Below are 16,589 nucleotides of genomic sequence, written 5' to 3'. Positions count from 1 at the left end.
GAGCTCCAAGGCCTTTCCCCTCCTCGCCCAAGGCCACAGACAGGAGGGATGGCCTGCCTTCGGAGCGATGGCAGAGCCGGGGTGTGGCCACGTCAGGTGTGGTCCCAGAGAAAAGCAGGGAGAACAGCTCCTGGTGGCTGCCCAGGCCCCCGTCCGCACCGGGAGGGGAGCGCTGGTCCAGAACGGGCCTGGGGCACCCTCCATAAAGGTAACCGGCCAGTCCATCTTTGGACAGGGGCTCGAAGCCCTTCCACCAGGCCTGACCCCTCGTTTGGCCTCCCTGTCCTCATCCCGTGAGCCTGGCTGCGCATCTGCTCTCAAGTCCAGGAGACGCTCCTGGACGTCTTAGGATTGGGTCCTTCTGGGCTGAGCAAGGTTGAGGGGCTTTCTGCTCCTTGCACTCGGCGGCTGGGCAGACCGGGTCCCCCAGGTGTCCCCCACCTGAGCTGAAACAAGCCTTCGCCTGCGGCCATCCCTGTCCTGGCATTGATTGACGAGGCCCCCAGCCACTCCTTCCCACATGCCCGTCAGACTCCGGTCAGGAGGGCGCCTCACCGCCCACCGCCCACCGCTGCCTCCCTAGGGGTCTAGTGTCTATTCACCTGTTTGAAGTAATACGGGGTGAGGGCACCTCTTTATAGCTTCCAGGACACAAGGACCCTGGTATGTCTGAGGACAGGGCAGGAGAACTGAGGGGAGGGGAGGCAGGGGAGCGAACTGGAGACGGGAATAGACGAAAACAGAGAAAACCAAATCCATACAAATGGAGAAAGCAGCCACTCTGTGCTCAGCACGCGCTAGGGAGTCAGGCAGACAGACACCGAACGGCACAGGCCGCATCTCTGCCCTGGCTGCCTCGGAATGAGAGTGACCGACCAAGGCATGTGTCTGGGCCCCGCCAAATTCCCGCTCCCTGCCCTCAGCACTAACGGTGGACAGACAGTCCTGCCGAGCTCCCAGGGGGCCGGCAGCCACATGGAGCCCTGGCAGGACTTTAGAGAATGACGACGCTATCAGCACGTTATCAGAGAAGGTTCTGGAAAGAGGCAGGAAAGAGAGAGGGGAAGGAAGAGGACATTCCAAAACAGGGGATCAGCAAAGTAGAGGCCAAGGTGGGAATGGGACGGCCCCCTCGGCCCCCCGCACCCCGCCCCGGGGCGCCACTGCTGGCCACACGGGCAGGAGCCCGGCACTCACTGGCTGACCGGCCTTGAGCCAGCGCCTCTCCGGGAGGGGCCTGCCGGCCAGGATGATGCAGGGCAGAGACGCTGGCTGCCTCTCCAGCACCCGGATGGTGGAGGCGCTGCTGGCGACCTGTGGAGGGGCTGTGGGGAGAGGAGATGGTGTGGGTCACGCTAGATTCCTGTGGGTAGTCATCTGGGGGACCCAGCGGAAGCATCAGGAATGGCAGTCCTAAGGGGTCACAGGGCACACTGCTCAGGAAGCGGGTGTCCAGGTGCTCCTCTCGGAGAACCTGGCCACAGACACATCGGTCCCGAAGGACAGGTGGCCCCGGAGGGAGGGGGAGCTTGCCCAGGGGTGCCCGGCCTCGCCACCTGCCCCGCATCTCTAGGTCTAGCAGCGAACCATGTCCAGTCACCACGAGCCGGGTCTCCACCTGGACCTTCCCGAACACGTTCTGAGCTTCACAGACGTACGGGGCCTGGTCTTCGGGGACCACACCTGGGGGGCGGGAAGGAGGTGGGCCTGACGATCGGGGCTCCAGCCCCCACAGGACCACTCGCCAGTGCAGAGGGAGCCCTCAGCGCAGCCTGGCCCCGCTGAAGTCAGCTGGGAGGACTGGGGTGGCAGAGACAGACGGGGGCTACAGCGGGCCCTGGAAGGGTGGGCGGGCCCTGGATTCCTCATCAATAGCATGGGGAGAATTTAGCAATACCAGAACCTCGTAGTGTGATCAGGAAGGTTCGATAAGAGGATGTGGCTACTGTGCCCAGCATCCAGCCTGGCAGACGGTAAATAGCGACAGTAGCTTCAGCAGTAGCAATGATGAGGGTGATGACGACAATGGCTAACAACACGTGGCAGGAACTGTGCTGAGCGCTTCACATGTATTACCCACGACAATCCCTTCAGGTGGCCTGTCATGAAACCCAGCTGGTAGTATTGTCGTTATTATCATCATGACCAGCTCGGCGTACCGGAATGCCTCGGCCAGAGTCGCCCAGCTAAGCATGACCCTCCGTCACCCACGGTCAGTGCTAAGGCTCAGGGCCCTGCTCTGGCCACCCAGCCCGGGAGCTCAGGGTGTCGGAAGCTGTCCCGTCTCCCCTGCCCACCCTCGCCCAGTCCCGATCTCTTACTTTCAAAGAACAGCACTCCCGAATCAGGCTGCCTGCTCCTGCTGCCGCGCCCGGGCCCCAGCGGCTGACCATCCCCACGGCGCCAGGTGACCATGGGGGGCGGGCGGCCCACGGCCCGACATGCCAGGAGGGCACTCCTGCCCAGCTCCACGGTGACATCCCGGGGCAGCTCCATCAGCTGGGGTGCACCTGCAGGGAGGTGACGGGTCAGCCACGCCCATCACCCTGACCCGCCCAGCCCCCAGAGGGCCGTTGCCAACACCCACCTCCCCGCCCATCTCTGCGAGGTTCCCCCTCTTCCAGCCTGGCCCTCGTGAACCTGGGGACTGACTCATATCTAGGGCCCCGAGGTCAACCTGAGCTTGGCGGGGTCCACCCTTGGAGAGTTCTCAGGGACAAGGCAGAGGGAGCAGCTTTTGGCCGGCGCGAAGCTGCTGACACGCCTTGTAGGCCTGCGTGGGGGTGACAGGGGCCTCGTGCAGGGGCCATGAAGGGAGCAAACGCCTGCTCCTGGCAGTGACCCCTCCCGGGAGGCCCTCCTCCGAGGGGCTGCAAGTCACGCTCCGGCCACAGAAGCCTCTGAGACCCACTCGCCCTCCTCTGGGACACAGGGAGCTTCATCCTGCAGGGGTCCCAGAGCCGGGCAACCATTTCCACAGCCCCTTCTTCTGTGTACGCTGCCCCAGACAGCCAGCTCCTTGGGGAGTTTAGAGGCTGTCCGTAATCTCGCCTCTACATCTCCCTCTGTCACTGAACTTTTCTGTAATGAGCATCTAAAACAGTACTATCAAAACATGCTTGTTATAAATAATGCGACCTTATGCTTTATGGTCCAAACCGGGGCACTCGAGAGTAAAAAGGGCCGTGTTAAATTAACACACCAGGACGCCCGGCCTGAACAAGGCTGCGCTGCTCACCTGAGTCATGAAACATTTAAATACACGCACGAGTATATTTCCCCAGTTTTTGCTCCCCGCACCCCCAAATCCCACGCTCCTCGCCAAGGTAACCGTTGTTTATAGCTTGTAGTGTTTCTTCCAAACTTTTTTCCTAAGCATTGTCTTACTTTTATCATCAGGGAGGAAAGATAAGTTATTTCCCAAAACAGACTGTCATGATCCTTTCAGCCCTTTGGCAGGCCAGGAGTAGGTCCAACTCCGGACAGGTCCAGGCCCTGTCCTCTGCAGGCTCTGGACACTGTCTTCGGGCCCTGTCCCCAGATTCGTGGCCAGGAAGTTCCCCAGCACCACGGAGGTCTTACATCTCTTCGTTCTTCCTATCTCTGTCCAGAAATCTCTCCTGTCCATCCAAACCATGACATCAAATTTCCCTCCTGGCCTCAGGAACTAGGGAAGTTCCAGAGAGATATAAATACAACTTGGAAAATTACTGCAGGCAGGAAGACAGCCTTGGACCCGACCTCATCGGGGTGTGGCAGCTGCTGCAGCTCAGCATCCCAGAAAGCCTCTGCTCCGGGCTCGCCTCGGATGGGGGCCGCTGGTCCTGCAGAGCCCCGGCCCTGGGGGTGCAGCTCTGCCATCACCCCCACCCAGGGCAGTTACCCCCACTGCCTGCCTTCCCCACTCCACCCAGCCCGCCTGCAGGGCCCAGCTCAAACCTCCCTCCTCCAGGCAGGCTTCCCGGACTGCTTCCTGACTCCCTCCCTCCTTAGCCCCCAAATAGCCCAGCTTTCTGCACACTCTCTTTCCCCATTCTCCTCCCAGGCCTGAACTCCCCCCCAGAGAAGGGACAGACCCTTATAATAACAAGCATATAATAAGTGACAGGCACGGTGGCAGTGCTTTTAGGAATATAATTTTGTTAACGGTCTCAATAAACTCATGACGTGATGTTATCACAACCCCCCGTGTTACAGATGAGGAAACTGAGGGTCAGCGAGATTAAGGAACCTGCCCAAGGGCACAGCTCAAAGTCAAGGGCGGAGCTGGGCTCAGAGCCCAGGTCTGGCTGCTGCGAAGGCCCAGGCTCTCAGCCCCTGCACCCTCCGTCCCCTGGCGGCTGCCCCAGCCACAACCACACCCAGCCAGCTCTTCCGCCCTCTCAAGGTGGATCCCAAAGCAGCCGAACCCCAGGCTCAGGCCCTGCCAAGGGAACTGACCCAGCCTCCTCTGCAGCCGGCCCTCCTCGGACAAGGCGGGACCCCAGAACCGTGTGCCAGAGCCGAAGGTCCTCTGGCCCCTTTGTTGGCCAGAAGAGGGGGGCCCTGAGTCCCACAGCACAAGGGGCTCGGGCCGGGCTCCCAGCCCAGCGTTCCCCCTGGAGCCTCATCCTGGAGGTTCAGCCACCTCTGCTTTCCCCCTCCTCACAGCCTCCCCGGTGGCCCTCTGCAGTAACTCGGGGGGTGGGGGGCACGGGACTGTGAGCCAGCTCTCCTGCCTTCTGCTCTCCCCAGGGACAGCCTTTCATCTTGTCTCTAGGCAGGTTTCTGGAGCAGGAGCTGCAAAAGCCCAGACAGGTGGACATGGCAGCAGCCGCCAGGGCCCCTGGAGAGGCCCAGTCTCCCAGCTGAGGCTGTGGCGCGTGTTTGTGGGGAGGCGGCTCCATGTGGGGGGAGGCAGCGTACCCAGGAAGAAAGAATGGCCCCATGAAGAACGCGGCCGCCAGCCGGGGAGGGGGCGGGAAAGGAAGGTCGGGCCACCTCGAGGGCTGCCTCTGCCTTGCCCTTGTCCCCTCATTTTCAGAGGAGCTGGGGGTGAGGTTAACTGGACCCGGCAGGTGGGGCCACACTCCCCCCGGGGATTCTAAGAGCCACAGCGAAGTGCCCATGACAGAGCTGCTGACTTCTCCTTCACTAGAGTCAGGAGCACCAGCCTAAAGGCGCCCCCACTCTGCCTCTGCCCCACGGGCACCCCTGGGGCAGGGCTGGGGCGGGGTGAGCAGCTGGGGAAGGACAGCGCAGTCATCCGTGGCTCAGTCTGGCCGGGAGGATGGAGGGGCTCAGGCCCAAAGACTGGGCAAGTGGGCAAGGCGACCACAGGAGAGGCCAGCCTCAGGCCCCACCCCGTACTTGGGGAGTACCCCAGAGCAACTGAGACTGGGCCAGGGGCTGGCTGGGGGAGAATGGCCTCCACAGTCCTCCCGCCCCCGACCAGAGGACTCCTTTCTCCCTATAAAGATGCACAATTGGGACTGAGGACGCGGTCCTCTGCCAGGGCTGTAGGATGACCTTCGTGGACCTCTCCCTCCATAAAAAAAATATTAAAAATATTTTATGGCTGCATTGGTATAAAAACGAACATAATTCAGTTGGATTCATTTTTATCTATTCTCTGTCATTCTTTTTTTTCTTTCCAATTAAACAAAAAATTAAAATCAGAGCATTGCCCTGGGCCCCTAAAAGTATTGGAGGCCCTGGGTGCTCTGTACCTGAGGGAGACCCCCCCATACTGGCCACGCCCATCACAGAGCCCAGTTCTGCTTCTCTCCTGCTCCCCTGGGCTGGCCAAAGGGTCTGAGCACCCACAAAAGCACACGCTCTGTTCCCCTGCTTGTCCGCTCAGCAACCGGAAGCTTCCAGGTCAGGAACAGGAAGCAGGGACTGAAATGAGGACAGGGAGAGGGATGGGCACACATCCATTTAGAGAGCAATCCAGGCCGGTGCTCAGGGCAGATTTTTCAAAGAATAGAACTAGCACAGACCTTGCGGAGGGGGTGCCTGTCGCAGAGCCCAGCCACCAGCCCTGGGACAAATCACTCCACGTCACGCAGCCCCAACGGGCCCTTGCCAGCCCAGCCCGACGCAAGTGAACTGAGTATTCATCCCATACAAGCCCTGAGAGAAACACACTATCTCATTAAATCTCTCCCAGACCCTGGGAGCAAGGCTCTGTTATTATCGCCCCATTTCACAGACGAGGCGCAGAGAGGTAAATAACCTGGCCGAATAAGCGGCAGGAGCTGGACAATGAATGATCCAGGACTCGACTGCCAAGTGCCCGGTCCAGAGCCAACGCAAAAGCCTCTTGTGGGCTGGTCCGCAAACACAGACACTTGCTGTCCTCCAGGAGGAGGCTGTCCTCTTTCAGATGTCCCCAAACGCCACCAGGAAGCCAGCTGCCAGCTTGACAGCAGGAAGTGGGCACTGAGCCTACCCATTCCTGGCTCTGGAAGGTTCTGCCAGCCTGCCCAGGAAGGCAGGGCCACAGCTGCCACTCAGATGGGCAGGAAATTCAATTTCTCACGACTGCTGCCAAGCTGATGAGCCTCAGACATACAGGTGCTGGGCCATTGGCCACCCCTCTTCTGACCTAAAAGCTAGAAGCCACAGTGGCCCAGAGGCCCAGAAGCCCACGTTTTCGCCCTCTGACATGGGGAGATGGCCCCAAGACCAATGTCTGACCGGTGAAGAAACAGGACCAGGGAGCACATCAGCCTGGGCCCCAAAGAAATAAGGCTTTGCTGAAAAGAAATTAGACATGGAGCAAAGGACGATTGCTCGTGAGAATGCCAAGTGCAGGTCCCCCTGGAGCACCCTCTAGTTACCCAGAACCTACCGACAGCTAAGACGTGGCATGGATCTGAGCCCACAGCGTTCCGGGCCTTTCTTAAGTCTCAGAGACACCTTGCAGATGAGGAGCCCGAGGCTCAGAGTGGAGAAGCGACGCCCAAACCCATCTTGCTGGCGAGCGTCAGGGTCAAGTCCAGGGGCTAAAGGCTGGGACCGTGGGTTCAGAGCTCAGCTCTGCCACTCGCCAGCTGTGTAACCCTGGGCAAGTCACTTAGCCAGTCTGTGCCCACAGGGTCGTGAGCACTAGATGTTAGTAATGACCACTGCTTCGAGCTGGCCCTGGCCCAGAAGCATTAGCTTATATTTTTATCGGTATCAGGCTCGAAGCCCATGGCTTTCCATGCTCACCCCATCCAAGAGCCCAGCCTCGCCACACACTCCCTGTAGGAAAAGTCCGAGCACAATGCTCTCCTCCTTGAAACCTCTCAGGACACCCGCAGGACAAAGCCCAGACGCTGCCCATCTGGAGGCCAGGCCAGGAGTGACCCATAGCGGGCAGCAGCCACCTCAGCCACCCTTCCCCCATCGCTCCATGTCTCACTCCCTAAATAGCTTCTTTTGCCACAGGGCGATCTGTGCACGCTGTTCCCTTTGCCTGAAACACTGTCCCCAACTTGTCCTCTGACTGACTGCTTCTGGGTTCAGCTTGGATATCATTTTCTCCACGAAGCCTTCCCGAACCCCCAGTGTTGGGTTAGCCTCCTTCCCTGGGCACCCACGGCCCCAAAGATGCCACTTCCGAATGCTTGGCACCCTGAGTATTCTCACTGACCCCACCCGCAACCTGAAGGCAGATGCCGAGTGTCGCCTGTCAGTGTGTCCCTAACACAGGGCCTGATGCACAAGGCCTGGTCACCTGGTGACCAGGAATGAATGATGGAATGAATGAATGATGGAATGAATGAATGAATGATAGAATAAATGAATGCGAGCTAAGGGCACCCTGAGCCTGGGAGGATGCTACCCTTGAGAACGCACCATCGCCCCCAGGGCCAGACCCTCCTAACTAGGCCTGCTCCACCCAGGGCTCTGCCTCTTTGGGGAGCCTCTCGGCCCAGCCTGGCCCACCCAGCCCAGAGAAGCGCATTCTCGATTCTCTGCACTTCCCAGAACTCCCAGCACCTGTCGCTCCCGCTGTGGATGCAGCAAACCCTCCGAGCCCAATCCGTCCCAGCCCAGCGCGCCAAGGAGCTGCGCCCACAACTTCTGAGCAGGTCCCAGGGCCTGGGGTCCAGGCCTGAAACTACACATCAGGGCACTCACAGCCAAGGCCACGTACCAGCCACAGAAGAACCCAGACTCTGGCTCACGATGGGCCAGACCCTGTGCTAAGCATGATGCGCCGATGTCACCGAGCCCTCACAGCCACCCAGTGAAGAAAGTGGTATGGTCAGCCCCACTTTACAGCTGGGGACACTGAGGCTCGATTCTGGACTGAAGCACGTAGATGGTACGCTATGGAGACCAGACCAGAGCTCGAGTCTCAGGATGAGAGGCCCGAGCTTGTCTCTGGGGTAGGCAGACTCCAGGATGGCCCCGAAGACCCCTGTCTCCTGGTATTCACACCCTTGTGCATCTCCCTCCCACCCTCCGTGTGCCACGGCTGGTCTGTGACCGATAGAATAGAATTGGTAGAAGTGGGTGCATGTCACTTCCAAGACTGAAGCTGGTTGTAAAAGGTCAGTCTTTCTCTCTCTCTCTCACTCTCTCTCTCTCTCTCTCAAAGAAGCCATGTCAGAAGAAGCTTCCTGGAGAAGCCTGCGTGGTGGTGAGGAGCTGAGGCCTCCTGCCAGCAGTCACGTGACCGAGCTCAAAGCGGGTCCTCCTGCCCCAGACCTTCCGACCATGCAGGCCCAGCCAGCGTAGGAACTGTCATCTTGCGAGACCTTGAGCCAGAACCACCCAGCTAAGTCACTCCCAGAATCTTAGCCCTCCAGATCGAGAGATAATTAATGCTTATTGTTTTAAGCCACAAAGCTTTGGGGGCAATTTGTGACAATGGCAAGAGGTAATGCACACACAACTCCCCTCTGACCTCCCTTGTCCCCAAGAGCTTGGGGTCCACATGATGCAAACTCCACACTGGCCGGCTGCCTGGTAGACTTCTCTCCTCTCTGCTCAGAGGCAGGGCAAAGCGGGGAGGGACAGGTGGGGACAGGTGTACACTCACGTCCAACCTCCAGCCGGATTTCTGCAGAGGCGTCACCCAACTCATTGACAGCTCGGCAGGTATAGACGCCAGCATCCCTCTCCCGAACATCCGGGATCCGCAGCGTCCCAGAGCTGGAGCCATCGGGGCCCAGAATCATTTCGAGACCACCTGGACCAAAGTCAACAAAGCATTGGGCAGGTTTTCACAGTCACCATGGAGGGTTGGGGGCTCGCGCTGCCTCCTGACCCTGGGCTCCTGCATCTCACAAGGCTGGGGCCTGGGCGCAGTGGGGGGAGGGTCCCTCCAAAAGTCAGGACCCCTGTTCAACAGGGACAGAGTCTCAGTTTTGCGAGATGAGAGTTGTACAGATGGATGGTGGCGATGGTCATGCGGAGGCACGTAATGCCACTGACGGTAAATGTTGTTATGTGTATTTTACCACGAAACAGTTAAACTAAAATTTAAAAAGGGGTTCGGAAAAATAGGCTTTTTATCTTTTCAAACTGAAACTCTGCCCCGTCGAACAGTCATTCCCCGTCTTCCCCTCCCTCGGCCCCTGGCACCCACCATTCTCTTTTCTGTCTCGTATAAGTGGAATCATGCGGTATGTGTCTTTCTGTGTCTGGCTTATTTCACTCAGTGTCACGTTTTTAAGGTTCATCTGTGTTGTGTCTGAACTTCATTCTTTTTTTTTTTTTTTTTTCCAAATTAAGAAATTTTTATTGTGGTAAAAAACATATAACAAAAAACTTGCCATCTTAGCTATGTTTAGCTGTAAAGTTCAGCACCGTTAACTACATTCACATTGTCATACAGCTAGAATTTCATTCGACTGAGAGACCCCCTTTTAAAGGGGGGCTCCAGGGCTGGGTTGGTGGGGCTCTGGCCAGAATGTGCAGTGATCCAAGCCCTGAACTTCTGCCACCCACTAGCTGGTGACCTTGGATAAAATGCTCAGTCTGAGCTAATCCTGCCTGCTGGGACTCTGAGTTAATACCTGCCTTTCTCAAAGTCCAGGTGAGGCTCTGGCAAGATGGCCAAGGACGAAGGCCGTCAAGATGGGAGGGGCAGTACCGGTGACTCTGGCTGATACCTGACAAGGAGCCCAGTATTCTGCTCCTGGAAAGCCTGAGGCAGCAGCCTGGGCACCCAGGTCCACTGGGTGTGAGGGCAAGACTGGCTCCCGTCAATCAAACTCCGGCTCGGCGTGGTCACCGTCGCTAAGAACGCGGAGCCCAGCTCGCACGCCAGGCTTGTTCTAAACACCTCGCCTGTGTGGACTCGTTTAATCCTCGCACAACCAACCATGATTTCCCCTCCATTTCCCAGGGAAGGAGGTTGGCTCCGAGATGCCAAGTCGGCTGGCCAAGGTCACCCAAGGGAGCCAGATGCAAACCCGCTCCTAACTCCGGAGCCATCCTGCATCAGCTGTCAGGACTCTGGGCTGTGGGGGGCGGGGTGCTGCTGGAATGGGCCATTTCTCCCCAGACACCCCATTGGGAGTGCCCCCCACGACCATTCTGGAAAGCTGACTTTCCAGTGAGACAGTTCCGCAGGTTTCACTCTTACATACCTCGATACCAGATGACCCGGGGTGGGGGCACCCCGGACGCCTCACACATCAGCACGGCCTCGTCCCCGACAGCTGCGAGCACCACGGCGCTGATGGCAGAGACGGACGGCGGGTCTGTGTGGGGACAGACGGGGAACTTGGGAGCAGCCCGCAAGCTCCCCAGAATGACACGTGGCTTTCTGCAGGTGGTGAGGATACAGGTGGCACTGAGTACCCCGCCTCCTCCCCCTCCCCCGCCAAGTGAGGACAGTCATCCACAAATATCTAGCCACAGCTGGTTTGTAAAAGCTTCCCACCCGCGACCTCAACCTAAAGCCAGTCACTCCAGACACCAAAACTCCCTTCCTGTTCCTCACTGAACTTGCCATGAAAGTCAAAACCCTATAAGGTCCTAAAATGCCCTATGTGGGCTGCCTGCCCCTCCTCCACCCCACCCCACTCACTCCCCGCCAGCCTCCTGGCGGACCCCCGAGGGATCATGTGTTCACGGCTGTGTCCTGCTGCCCGGAACATGCGCAGATGCTGAGTAAGTATTTGCAGACGGGAGGGAGGGAGGGAGTGCCCCCTCCTGAGATGCCCGTGGCCCAAGTACCTGCATAGTAGAGGGTGACCGTCTCCTCGTCTGTGCCAACCTCATTAGCTGCCTGGCAGCTGTAATTCCCGGCGTCCTCTGGGGCCACTCCCTGAATGACCAGGGTCCCCTGGGCATCCACATGGACTCTGGAGTCGTGCCAGAAAATGACATGTTCAATGGCAAGGGGCCGATCAGGTCGGGGCACAAAGGGTTGCTCCATCTTCGTTAATAATAAATTAATTAACAACATCACTAGTGACCCCCATTCTACGCTGACCGCTGGCTCTGTGCCGGGCTGTCTGCTCAGCACTTCACATACATTGTCTTTTGTCATGCGCGAGGCTCAGAGAGGTAAGGTGACTTGCCCGCAGCCACACGGCCTGAACAGCAGAGGCAGCATTCAAGCTCGTGGCTGCTGGATTCCATAGCTGCAGCTCCTGACCCCGGAGCCCACACCGAGGCATCTGTCATTATATTTCTACAGTGACCTCGCTCCCGAGTCTCCAATGATCCCAGGAGGAAGGCAGAGCAAATGCCGCTCCCCGCTGACAGGGAGGAAGACCGAGGCCAGGAGAGGTCCCCCGGGAGTCCCTGTCCACCTGTTCCCAGTCCCAGAGCCCTGGGCCCCAGGCTCCTCACCTGCTGTCCTCTTGCAGGGCGTGACCATCACGGCTCCAGGAGATGTGGGGTGCAGGGTACCCAGAGGCTGAGCAGCGGACCCTCACCTCCATGCCCTGGGAAAAGCGCTGGGATCTGGTGTGGATGCTGATCTGTGGGGCTTCTGTAGTTCAAAGAGTGGACAGGTCGGGAAGAGCCTGTCAGAGCGGCCGTGCTGTCTGTCCCAGGCCCCCAGGCCTGGCCCCCTTCCCCTCCCACAGCCAGAGACGGCAGAGACATAGGAAGCAAAGGCCCTGAAGAGCTTGAATCCCTAGGAGTGGCTTCCTTGGGAACTGGGGCTGACCAGGTGGCCACCCAGACACATCCCTAGGGCACACGAGGAGGTGATTCCCCAACGCCCCCAGTGGGAGCCTCGAGCTCCCTGGCGTTCTGCTCTGGGCTGAGCACCTCGAAGAGGCTGAGTTAGGGAGATGTCAGCCTGATGCCAGAGCTAGGATGGCTTGCCTCCAGCAACCTTGAGGGGACCCCAGCGCCTGCACAAGTGTTGTTCCCAAACTTAGGGGCATGGGATTGGGAGAACACCAGGGGCAGGAAGAGCCTCACCTCGCACCAGGAGCCAGACGGACGCCCTCGTGACCCCGTTGATATTGCTGGCTATGCACTGGTACCGCCCACCATCACTGGGGATGACGCCGCTGACCTCTAGGGACATGTCGGCCAGCTGCGTGACTCTGTCTGTCGACGCCGAGAGGACTCGCCAGTCCCGCACCCATGTCAGGTTGTAGGGGGCCTCTCCCAGGACCCGGCAGGACAGGATGGCAGTCTCCCCTGGGGACACGGTCACGTTGGAGGCAGGAACCAGCTGTGGTGGGGGGTCTGTGGGGAGATGAGCACAGGTGACTCAGATGGGTTGCCACGGGGAAGGGCACCATCCTACAGACCCCAATGGTGTCCAGACGCCGGAACCAGCACTGTATCCCTCAGGACACCTTGACCAGCGAGTTAACCAGCGTCTGTCACCATCCTGGGATGGTGTCACCCTGGGGCCATTTCTCTGCTGCTGTCACACAGCCGCCGAGGGCCACGTGGCGCGTGCTCGCCTGGCACGTGACCGCCGAGCGCGATATTTAACGAGAGCCACACCATTCTTCGCTTCCTTCGAGTTAATACTCCCATCCCGGGGAATAAAGCTCAGGTTTTAAAATAACCCTCACGAGGGGAAGGGCAAAGAGTACAAAGCCATTCTCTGCACAAACAGTGGGGCCATTACAACGTCCAAATGTAGAGCTAGGACCTCTGCCCCGGAGCGGGGAAGAGCACGGAACCCGCTATCGTGACAGGAAAAAGCCGTGAGAAGTGCCAAGGTCAGAGACCGTCTAACCAGGGACGCGGGCCTGAGAGAAAGCTGAATCCACAGAGCCTACGTGTGACGATGGCAGTGACGTCCAGGCGTAAGTGTGCTCAAGAGCATCTGACCTCCACGGCCACTAAAAATAATATCGTAGAAACCAACTGGAAATGGCCTTCTGGGCCAAATGAGGACAACATTAAATAGCATTAAGATATCACTTCATTTTATTAGGTGTGGTCATAGATTCTTCATTATCCGGGAAAATCTACTATTTAAAAAAGAGATAAATACTGAAATATATTGATGCCAATGTATTACACCAATGTACCCCAATACGCCAGCCTGCATGCTGGGGTATCTGTGTGTTGGGGGGCCGACCTGTATTAGAAGCTGATTGAGGTGCGTTTTAGACAGTGACAGGATGTGGAGTCTGAAGGCCTGAGTTTGAGTTTAAAATAGCCAAAAAGTGCAAAAAAAGATATGGCAAATGATTAGCAGCTGGTAAGTCTAAGTAACGGGTAGACCAGTTTTCTTACACTGTTCGATTCTCTTTGCTCATCATTTATAAAAAGTAAATTTTTGTTACTTCGTGCCACCAAAGCACGTTTGCCAACTTGCCGTATTGCTAGGTGATAAAAAATCAGGCCGTTGGAAGTACGTATGATATTCTCCCATTTTTGTTGAAATGTGAGCATAGATAGAGGTCCGAAAGGAAGTAAATAAATCAAAATGCTGTTGGGGTCATCTGTAGGGCGGGGGGGACCCCGGTTGTTTCGACTCTCTTTGCCTGTCGTATTTCCCAGTCTTCCCATGGGCAGCACGGTGGTCTTGTCTAAGATTCAAGAACACAGCGGCCCGTTCCCTGCTTGATGGGCTCCTTTGCTTCTCCTCAAGACACCTGAGATTCATAGTTTAAAAAATAAAGCCAATTTCACTGCGAGACAGTCTGTGGCATTTCCAGTTTTCCTGAGCTGGATGGGGCCATTCTGGCAGGGACGCGGAGGTGCAAGGAATCAGAAGTTAAATAGACAGTGACCCCCTGAAAGGGTCTGGGGGTCTGGCCACGCCCCAAAGGCCAGACCAGGAAGTCAGGGATGGGGCCAGAGCTGGGCAGGCGGGGCACGGCCTGAGCCCCAGCCCTCAACCTTCCTCCCACTGAGACCTTCAGCCCAAACGGGGGCCACCAAGCAGGTGGCAGCGTGGACTCTGGATGATGGATCGTCTCCAGCAGCTGGCTGGCTGGCATGCGCCCCCACAGATGGGGACACCCTGCGAGGAAATCCTAGAGGGAAAAGTCAGAAAGGGGTGTAGGGAGAGGACACACGGACCTGTAATGACAACCTGGGCCTCTGCTTGGCCGGTCCCGGCCCCGCTGACGGCCGTGCACTGGTACGTGCCCTCCTCCGCCTTGGAGGCCCGGGGGATTTCCCAGTTGCTGTTTCCTGACTCCCTGCGAACACAGGGCCGCTGGAGGGACGCGGTCGCACTGACCCCCGTCAGGGAGCCCCAGGCTCGCGTGGGCCTCAGGGGGCTCGCTCTCCTGAGCCCTGCCCTGAGGGGAAGCCCCAAAGCCGCTTGGAGGAGACCCGGTGACAGGAGGCAGGCAGCCAAGGACATGCAAATTCCACGTTATGTCGTGTGACTTTGGGCAAGTCCCCTCCCCTGAGCCCCAGACTTACGAGTGCATGCATAAGGGGGAGGGTCTCCGAGGGTCTTTCCTGCCCTGACTGCCATGGAGCCAGGCCCTGCATGGGGTGACTTTTCTGGAAACTAAGGAAGGCCCGTGGCTCCTTCATGGGTGACAGGCCAGCAGTGGTGGGGACCTTAGGGACCACCCTCCCCCATCCCTGGCCACACTGGGAGGTGTGGGCGGCCTTGGAAGACAGTATGACCCAAAGGTCCCTCTCCTGCCACCCGCTCCCCTCAGACCCCTCCAGGGCGTCAGGACCCCAGGAGCCCCGTGGCTGGGGACAACCGGCCGGCCATCGGCCACTCACTGGAAGTGCCTCTCCTCGCCCAGCTTGGTTCCTTTCCGCCGCAGCTGTAGCTGGAAGGGGAGGGCGCTGTGCACGGAGCAGGAGACCAGCAGGGGCCGGTGCAGGTAGCCGTGGATCCTGGGGGGCATGCTCACCAGGGGGGCGCCTGGAAGCAAGGACCTGCTCTCAGGAGCCCTCCCTGCCGCCCTCGCCACACCCAGCGACACAGAGCCCCGCAGGGAGGAGCCAGGAGCTGGAAGGCGAGGATCCAACCCCCAGCCCCACCTCCGGGGGCCACCGAGAGCGGGTCGCTTCGCCTCTCCAGGTTTTCATCTCTGTAAAGTGGGGTTACATCGCAGTGCGACCTCCTCGTGTTGCCCTGAGAAGCAGGTGAGAGGTGGCGTGTGGAAAGCACCTGGCACGGCAGGCTCCGTCACTGAAAGTAACCTGCGTCGTCGTCACGGTTTGCGAGGAGGCTGGCCCATGGGGACCAGTCCGAGCTGCCATTTTTCTCAGGCGTGTCAGATAAGACAAATGGGACCAGCCCTGAAGTCTGACGAAGCTCCCCAGCCTGGGCCCTCCGGGGGCGGAGGCGGGGGCGGGGGTGGCGCTGGGCAACTGCTCCGCTGCTTGAAGGAAGGGTCAGTTCTACCCAAAGATGTCGGAGGGAAGCTTTTTTTTTTGTTTTAAAAATAGCATAGTTGGAGTATGGCTGTGAATGCAAGATTCACATGAACTTTTTGAGATAAAACAAGAGACTTCAATGAAATCTCACAGCTTGTGATGACCCCCTTGGGGCCCCCCCATCAGACGCTGCTGCTCCCCGCCCTTGCCTGGCCCTAGTCTTGGGGTGACCTAGTCTCTCCTTGGCTAGTGCAGTTACTTCAGTGATAAAGTTTGAGAACCGCCTCACAGGGTCAGAGGCCAGCGTGTCAGCACCTCGCTGAGTGATCGTGGGGGTGCATTCGGCCTTGTACTGCCCTTTCCCCAACCCTGCCAGAGCTGCTCCGAGGGTGGGACAAGGTGCCAGACCTCCTCCGAGAACAGAGCTGGGGGTGGGTGGGTGGTGAGTGACATCACGCTACAGGCTCCCTGCCACGTCCCAGGGGAGAGGGGTGTCAGACCATCCAGCCACGTCCTCAGCTGTGTGCAAAGCAGCCACTGCTCATCCCCACCCGCCTCCCACACATACACACACTGGCCTCTGCAAGGTCAGCTTGGGCTTCCTATTTGTCTGTCAAAAAGGCCTGGGGACCCCAGGCCCAGCCCTCACTGCCCCCATGTCTCTAAACCCAGAGCCTCCTGCTCCCAGCCAAACTTCCAGCCTCCCAAACCTGGAAGGTAGGAGAGGAAGCAAAACCTCAAACCACACCCCCTTCCTGCCCAACATACACACACATACAATTTAATCTAGAGCTGAGACAGTGACCAAACGGCCGAGGGAAACTCCAGACTCTTAGATCTATCCGATGAACAGGGGTGAGAGGAACATATTT

The 16,589-nt window shown here is 58.4% G+C and overlaps 1 protein-coding gene across 1 annotated transcript in view; it reads right to left on the bottom strand.

The window, feature by feature from the left end:
- HMCN2 (hemicentin 2) overlaps positions 1 to 16,589 on the bottom strand; it is a 125,838-nt gene that overhangs the window by 90,220 nt on the left and 19,029 nt on the right. Inside the window, 10 exon segments of the mRNA XM_015594124.1 lie at positions 1,198 to 1,325; positions 1,588 to 1,683; positions 2,322 to 2,510; positions 9,020 to 9,169; positions 10,575 to 10,688; positions 11,167 to 11,294; positions 11,788 to 11,929; positions 12,370 to 12,642; positions 14,446 to 14,567; positions 15,115 to 15,259. Coding sequence (XP_015449610.1) covers positions 1,198 to 1,325; positions 1,588 to 1,683; positions 2,322 to 2,510; positions 9,020 to 9,169; positions 10,575 to 10,688; positions 11,167 to 11,294; positions 11,788 to 11,929; positions 12,370 to 12,642; positions 14,446 to 14,567; positions 15,115 to 15,259 — 1,487 coding nt within the window.

The sequence above is a fragment of the Pteropus alecto genome, unplaced genomic scaffold, assembly GCF_000325575.1.
Source record: "Pteropus alecto unplaced genomic scaffold, ASM32557v1 scaffold67, whole genome shotgun sequence".
Lineage (NCBI taxonomy): Eukaryota > Metazoa > Chordata > Mammalia > Chiroptera > Pteropodidae > Pteropus > Pteropus alecto.
The sequence above is the reverse complement of the archived record's forward strand: the minus strand, read 5'-3'. Positions and strand labels throughout refer to the sequence as shown.